The sequence below is a fragment of the Mandrillus leucophaeus genome, unplaced genomic scaffold (genome assembly GCF_000951045.1).
Source record: "Mandrillus leucophaeus isolate KB7577 unplaced genomic scaffold, Mleu.le_1.0 Scaffold36, whole genome shotgun sequence".
NCBI lineage: Eukaryota > Metazoa > Chordata > Mammalia > Primates > Cercopithecidae > Mandrillus > Mandrillus leucophaeus.
The window spans coordinates 3,785,632-3,793,608 of record NW_012103809.1 but is presented as its reverse complement, the minus strand read 5'-3'; the positions used below and the strand labels follow the sequence as shown (position 1 = coordinate 3,793,608).

At 45.3% G+C, this 7,977-nt stretch overlaps 1 protein-coding gene across 3 annotated transcripts in view; it reads left to right on the top strand.

Annotated features, from left to right (window-relative positions):
- Positions 1-7,977, top strand: part of TFAP2A (transcription factor AP-2 alpha (activating enhancer binding protein 2 alpha)) — a 22,163-nt gene that overhangs the window by 7,096 nt on the left and 7,090 nt on the right. For 2 of the 3 annotated variants that reach the window (XM_011989637.1, XM_011989636.1), the window contains exons 2-4: positions 2,136-2,570; positions 5,621-5,672; positions 7,717-7,948. In XM_011989637.1, the coding sequence (XP_011845027.1) occupies positions 2,136-2,570; positions 5,621-5,672; positions 7,717-7,948 (719 nt within the window). Of the gene's footprint in view, positions 1-92; positions 907-2,135; positions 2,571-5,620; positions 5,673-7,716; positions 7,949-7,977 lie in introns of those variants that run through there. The other variant, XM_011989638.1, reaches the window with a different exon arrangement.

Genomic DNA, 7,977 nt, shown 5'->3' with positions numbered 1-7,977 from the left:
CTCCCTCTTTTCCTCCCTTCCTCCTCTCGGGCTCTCCCTCCTTCCCTCCCTCCCCTCTCCCCACCCCGGGCTCCTCTCCCTCGCCCACACTTTCTTTCTCACACACGCACGCAGACACATTCTCCCTCTCTGCGCTCTCTCCTTCGGTCTCCCTCTGCCTCTTTCTCTTTCACTTTTGCATGCCCTGCAACCTTTTAAAATGTTGCCCCTTCCCTGTGATTCGCCAGACGCCGCGCCGCGGCCCCCCGCGCGCTCGCCCGCTCCCTCTCTCGCCCGCTTTTTGTCTCTCGCGCTCCCTCTCCCCACTCCGATTTGCTACACTGAGACTCCCGTCAATGGACTGCATTGAGAGCCGGCTCCGGCGCGAGTTGCCTCTCCGCTTCACGCTCGATTTCCAGGCATTCTTCCCTTATTAAGTATTCGTGTAATATTAATAGTCATGAATATCTGCTATTAGGAGGCTCCAGGAACGCTGCCCAGCGCGGTTATTAGAAGCTCAAGCGAAGCCGCCGCTAAGAAAAGAGGGGGAGACACGGATTAAGGAACACGCACGCACCCACACACTTACACATACTTTTTCCTTTTTCCTTTTTTGGGGTTTTTCATTTTTAAAGAACTTTGAATCATAACCAGTCGCGGCAGGATAGAGACCGTGGGTTCGACCAGCTGAAGGCGCCGCGCGAATCGGTGGTTCAAGTTCGGATGGATCCGAGCCGGGCTCCCGCGCTCCGGGGAGCGTCGGCGCCGTGACTGGAGTCCTGGGTCGCGCGGGGCTCTCGGCGCCTTTTGTGTGGGGCGCGCTCGGGCGGCGGGGCAGCCGGGCGCTCCAGGCTTGCTTGTTTTTTTCCACCCTGACTCGTTACCCCAGACTCTTCGCAGATGTTAGTTCACAGTTTTTCAGCTATGGTGAGTCCCACCCCCACCCCGTTCCTGTTTCTTTAGGAATTCGATTCTGGAAACCTGGTGCCGTGGAGCTGCCCGAAACCTCGGGTTTCACGCCCAGCTTTCCTTCAGGACACCCCCTCCATTTGCATCCCCCACCCCACCTTCCGCCTTTCTCTCGTTCTTTTTCATCCCTAAATCGAATGCATTACCTCCTACCCCAGTCCCCGCTCGACCTCTCCGAGCACGCAGACCTACCTCGCCGCTGCTTCCCAAGGCGTGTTTTTCCCCACGTTCATCTTGATTTCCTTGCGTCTTCACTTGTTCCCGAGATGTTCTCAACATTGGATGCTTAATCTGTCTGCAGGAAAAGTGCAGCCCGGTGTGCCCCCTACCCTCGGGGCCTGCGGCTGAACCGCCGAGGGTTCGCCGTCCCTGGAATCAACTCTGTTCGCTTGTTTTGCAAGCGAATTGCAATAGAGAAACCTACAGTCAGGCGTTTCTTCTGCCCTTTGGGGCTGAGGTGGAAGGGGCGGGGGGCCTCCGCCCCGGGGTGCACCTCTCTCTTTTAAACCCAATAAGGCTGAATCTTTCTATTTTAAACCTTGACTTGACCTCCCCCTTTCCCTATCCAAACCATAAATCGACTCTGTCGAGAGAAAGGCTCCTAACTGAGGAAGCGGAAAAGACAGACCCTGATTCTGCAGTTAAAACCTTCTTTAAGCTGGTAATTTAAACGTGTGTTTTCGTTACAGCCCCTCTGCGAAATATGTTTCTATTTAAATAGTTATGAAACGGTAATAGTCTTTGAACGTTTATGATTTTTTTCTCTCCAAATAAATACAAGATAATAAACAATAACGCAGTGGCAGACAGGTTCAAATAGGGGGAAAAGAAAAGGCCGCTTCTGCTGTTTAGTATTTAGGAGGAATTTTAATTTTGCTTAAGAGAGGTTTCACGCTGCAGTGTAATGGGCTGTGTTCCAGGAGACCCTTTTCTCTCTCTTCCCCTCTTTGAAAGAAACGCCTGAATAGTCTCTTGTGCCTCTACATATACAGTTCCTCTGCGTTGTTGGAGGGTCTGTTTCACTTGAGGGTATTTCCTGAAAAGAACTTAGAGCTGATTTTTTCCCGGCGGCCAGCCAACGGGAACGGGGGATTTCCCACGCAGGCTTGTCAAGTGGATTTTGTGTGGATAATTGTAGCTCGACGCCTGATTCCTTGTTCTTTACCTTTCCTCTCGCTCTCTTCTAGGACCGTCACGACGGCACCAGCAACGGGACGGCACGGTTGCCCCAGCTGGGCACTGTAGGTCAATCTCCCTACACAAGCGCCCCGCCGCTGTCCCACACCCCCAATGCCGACTTCCAGCCCCCCTACTTTCCCCCACCCTACCAGCCTATCTACCCCCAGTCGCAAGATCCTTACTCCCACGTCAACGACCCCTACAGCCTGAACCCCCTGCACGCCCAGCCGCAGCCGCAGCACCCAGGCTGGCCCGGTCAGAGGCAGAGCCAGGAGTCAGGGCTCCTGCACACCCACCGGGGGCTGCCTCACCAGCTGTCGGGCCTGGATCCTCGCAGGGACTACAGGCGGCACGAGGACCTCCTGCACGGCCCACACGCGCTCAGCTCAGGACTCGGAGACCTCTCGATCCACTCCTTACCTCATGCCATCGAGGAGGTCCCGGTAAGAGGCCGCGCGACCCGCGCGGGAGAGAACACAGCCCCCTTCTCGCCTACCCCCAAAAAGGATACCTGGAACATAGAGTCGGTGGGCCCGGGTACTCCCCAATATTTCCTTTTAAAAACATTTTATTCGGGGGCGGGGAGGAGGGGACGTTTTATGGAACCACACAAAGTAGTTGCGAGTTCTGCCCCAGAACAATGGTTCCTGGAGCTCCCTCAAACAATGCCTGCATTACCATTTCCACCAACACAGATAAATCAGACCAATGTCACCATTAACAATATCTTCCTCTCGACGACAGTAAACTGTCTCAATTGCTAAAAGATCTACTTCCACCGCTGAGTCTGGCGTGGAGATCTCTCCCTGTCCTGGGAATGATGTTAAATGCAACCAAAAGAGCTCATTAAATGTCCTCAAAATGTAAAAGGAAGTGTAAAAGACATACTAAGATCATTTTAACCGGATTTTATAAGCACAAGTGAAACCTGAAAGTTATGTGTACACCCTATCCTGATTAAAGAAAAACTAAGTAGCAAATCCAACAAGCAGAGGGACATTAAAATGCAGCCTTCTTCTCTTCCTAGGGGTGCTAAGTGGTGACCTCATAAATCATTAGCTGGGTTCCCAACGCCTATCAGAACCTGCTACACCCCATATTAAATTGAATGTTTTGAGACTATTGGGTAATACATTGAGTTCTAATTTAGTTATCAATAAATGCAGTTTAAAATAATTTCTAAAGAAGCATGGCATTAGCACATTTACTATTTACAATGCAAACCAGGCTATTGATAATTTGAAAATACTTTCTGGAATTAAACTTAAACCAGTACCTCTGCTTCAATTCTATATATTTATGGTTTCCTCACAACCTTCCTGAAATGGAATTAGAGCAAGCCAATAATTTTATTAAAGCTGTAAAGGCTTCTGTTAAAGCTGCTTTGGAGAGGAAATGTATCTGGATGTGATTTTTGCTAAAATGCTATTTCAAATTACTGCATCAAATATTGCAGCAGTATGTCCGTTGACAGTTTAATGATTACTACATTAGATTGTAAGGAAAATGGTCAGATGAACTTACCTGCTTGCTTGGTGAATTTAAAACATTATTTAAGTTCCATAGGAAAATAGAAAATTTATTACATCTCTCATTTGGCCCAGTTAGTCACTGAAATTTGTTGGTTATGTTTAGCAGCCCTTGCATGGAAGGCAGGAAAGTAGGCACTTGATCTAGTATAAGGTTTAGTGAGCACTGTATGTCTGTGTGTGTGTGTTCAAACTTACATGTTTTTAGGAACTGATACTTAACAGTGCATTGTTTTGGAAGTGAGAGGAGCACTAATTTATATAAGAGCAATTTAAACATGAAATGGGAGTTATGATCGTTTTAGTTCCCTTTCCCAAAGCACTCTCATCTTTTCCTTGCTTGTTCTTTGAAAAGATTTGGATTGCAAAATAATGTTGCAAGCTTTTGGAACTACTGTGAATTAGAATTGCTCTACTTTGCAAAAATTTCAAGGTGAATTCTTAACACCTGTATACTCACTCTTTGTGGCAAAATTGGTCAGTACCAGAAATTAACCAAAAGACGAAATAAAAACAAGGAAACCCAGTTGGTGTTCCTCCCTCTTCCTCCCCCATCTTTTAAGAAAAAAATTCTTTCAAAGGAATTTGGGTCAAGAAAAAGGTTGTTTTCAATTTTTTCCCATTGCTGCAACAGTTAACCTTTAGTAAGTATAACTGGCTAAATATTTAAGAAAATCAAATCGATGGTGAAAATTATTTAATCATTAATATCTCAGTGGGGTTTTAAACTTAACAGTCTTCCCTGTATGGACAAGGTCTAGAAATAACACAAATAAAAGTATTATGCCACACTACATTTACTTTATGGGTTTAGGGTGCATGCATAAAGGGATCATATTTCCCCATATAGTTAAAAACACAAGAACTGCAGCAGTAGTCATTTCTGAACATTTCTCAATTTAATTATACTTAAATCCAGAAGCACTTTAGGCAAGTTACAAATGAGAGCATTGAGTATAATAAAACCTGTAATAAAGCAACTTAGTACCATCCACCCGGAATCATTGCGATCAGGCACAATTAACAGGAGCATAAATCCAAGACAGAATGGAAAATGTTCGAATCAGTATTATTGTTGGACAAAGACTAGAGAAGGAAGTAATAGTTTTTTAAATGGTAATGCCTGTGTTTGGTAATGATTGCAAAATCTTCTATCTCAGCAGCCCTGGTGCTAATTTGTAAACACAGCCAGACATTATATTGCCTGTCAGTTTCTGCATTAGAAAACATGATTTCATTTTACTTTCTAATCACGTTTTGACTCCAGCACACACACGTATACCCATCCATCTGTAAAAAAAAAAAAAAAAAAGAAAAAGAAAAACACCCCACACCAACGACAGACCTGCTGCTGGACAACAGGAAAGCAAGCTCAAAGGTTTTTTGTTTTTAATCATTTTCATATTCCTGTCATATCCAGGCTCAGGCAGTAGTCTTTCTAAAAATTTATTTGGAGTTTTCCATAAAGGTGTGTATGTGTGTTTGCTCTTTATTATACTACCTAAACCTTTTCCAACACTCTCCTGTTACTTCCGCCCCTGTCATTTCTATTGTGTTTCCCTGGCTTTCGCTGCCTGAACACTGGAATTGCTCAATTCAGAAGCCGCTGAGGCGCCAATCTAAAGCTAGGTACATTTCTAAATGTTGAACTGACTTGAGAATGATTAGGTGGCTCCAACACTTGATTTAATTTCCAAAGAAAGTTTTATTCCTCATCTCCACGCCTTTTAAACATGGATCATTTGCTGGAGGAGGAGAAATTGGCCATGGGCGTGCAGTGAAACCTCTTGAGTTGCAAAGCCCCAAATTCCAATAAGCCAAGATGAGATGTTTACATATAAATGTCATTATACGGGAGGGGGAATTTTGATTCTGCACCTTCCCCTCCTCCCATCTTGGAGGGAATATTCATTTCCTTTTGTTTTGATTATACACTTACATCCATGTGTATCCTTTTGTTGCAGCACGTAGAAGACCCGGGTATTAACATCCCAGATCAAACTGTAATTAAGAAAGGTAAGCCATTTCCTTCTGCATTCCAAGCATGTCCTTACAGGCAGAGTGCTATTTAAAAGAACTTGCAGAGCTGTGTTTATTTTTTCCAAATAGGATTTCCTAAAGGCTCAGAATTAGCAAATAGATAGGCACAGAACAGCAATGCTTAAATAATCAGCTTTCAGTATGTTGGTAATGCCAACAGGCTAGCTTTGTTCTGACTCATGATTTAACCATTTAATTTAGTTTAATGATATTTGGACAAACACACAAAATGTACAGTAGTGGAACTGATTTGGAAGTGGCATTTCAATTTTGAAACAGTTTAATAGTTTAATCCATGCGTGGATGAGGGTTAAGAAGTGTAAAATGCTAAAATAGTACAAATAATTTAACATTAATGTAAGGACAGATGATAAAAAGCACTCTTTAGCAGAGGGGAAAAAAAATTGATGTTCTTCAATTTAGTTTCTTGTTAGATGTTTAAGGGTCTTGGAACTTTGTGAATTAGGTTAACAAAATTTTAGCTTTTGGTTAAAATTAGTATCTTGAAGATGTGAGGATAATTACCGTACTTGTTCAGAGCAGAAATTGTTAGAAAAGTGTCAAGTGATTTGAATGGATTTGTAATTTGTATTGTGTTTAGTGAGTAGAAATAAAGTTTACTGAATTAAATGCTATTCACTCTTGGCAGCAGCTTTTTTTTGGTTATGGTGGCAATGTTACATTTCAGGATTCTAGGCACCACCAGAGGACGATGCTATATAAAACTGTTCTCATTTCTAACCCCAATCAGTATATTGTTAGCTAGTTTAAAGTTTCATTTTTGCATCTGTGAAGTCTTTGTCACGTCAAATTAGATGTGCAAGGGATAAATCTTAAGAGATGCTCTTTCCAAGTCGACATGATAATTGGCTCTTTTATTAGTAATCTCTCAAGAGTTCGTTTAACTCCTATTGTCTCTATTAGCCTCCCCAGAGCTATTAATGTCACAAGTGATCTATCCAAAACCTAGGGCCCCCCACCTCCCTATACGTCTAGCATATCCCCATTAAAGAACGCATACGGAACACTGATGAGACTGTGTGCACATTATGTCTCCAAATGGAATTTTGAAATACAATGCATACTGTACTTAAATGACTGTGGATGCATCTGAATTACATTGATGCTGAGAAACGTAATGCATTAGTATACTTTCTGCAGGTCTTCTATTTTTTTCCTAACAATGGTAGTCCAACAATAAAGAGCTTATGGTTTTAACTAGGAAGTATATATATCCACTTTCCCCATAAAGGCGCTTTAGCAGAGAGGGGCTATTAATATTTACTTAACAAAAGGGCACATTGCTAGTATTCCACTGTAGGCCTCTTCTTCCCTCCCCACTCCGCAGTTCAAAACGGGCCTTGGAATGGATCTCCAAAACTGAGACGTTTTCAAAATTGAACATAGGAAAGGGCCTATTTATCAAAAAGACTGGACGTGTCGTGTGGACAACAAAATCCACCACTTCTCAGCGTGGTGCCTCAATTAAAACGCTCGTTTACAGCGTTTAGCCATCTAAATTCTCGGCTGATTTTAATAATAGGTCTTTGAAGCAGTTTTTCCCCGACACTAAACCCCTCACCCAGCAAAACCCCTAAAGTACAAGTAGCTTGCTCTCGGTTTGCAAATGTAACTCCCTCTCTGAACCCTGAACCCGTGCTCCTGGACCTCATCTGGGGCCCACTCCGCTAGGATGCTCAGAGCCTCAGGGGTCACCAATTTCACCACCCATCTCTAGAGAGCACCTTTGACGGCGAAGGGGAAAGGGTCAAGGCAGAAACGCTGGCCAGGCTGGCTGGGGGAGGGCAGGGCCGCCTCCAGGCCGCCGCGTGAGGCAGGGAGGGGCTCGAGGCCGAGGAAGGGAAGTAGCAGAGCCACAGAATTTCAGAGGCGGACGGAAAAGCGGGGACTGTGGCCCAAAGCCTGGGAGCCGACCTTGGCCGGGATGAAGGCCAGGGTCGGGCAGGATTTGGGGGTGATCCATGACGCCCAACACGCGGCCTCCCCTCTGTCTCCGCAGGCCCCGTGTCCCTGTCCAAGTCCAACAGCAATGCAGTCTCCGCCATCCCTATTAACAAGGACAACCTCTTCGGCGGCGTGGTGAACCCCAACGAAGTCTTCTGTTCAGTTCCGGGTCGCCTCTCGCTCCTCAGCTCCACCTCGAAGTACAAGGTCACGGTGGCGGAAGTACAGCGGCGGCTCTCACCACCCGAGTGTCTCAACGCGTCGCTGCTGGGCGGAGTGCTCCGGAGGTGAGGCCCGGCACGGCCCCGCCCGCCCC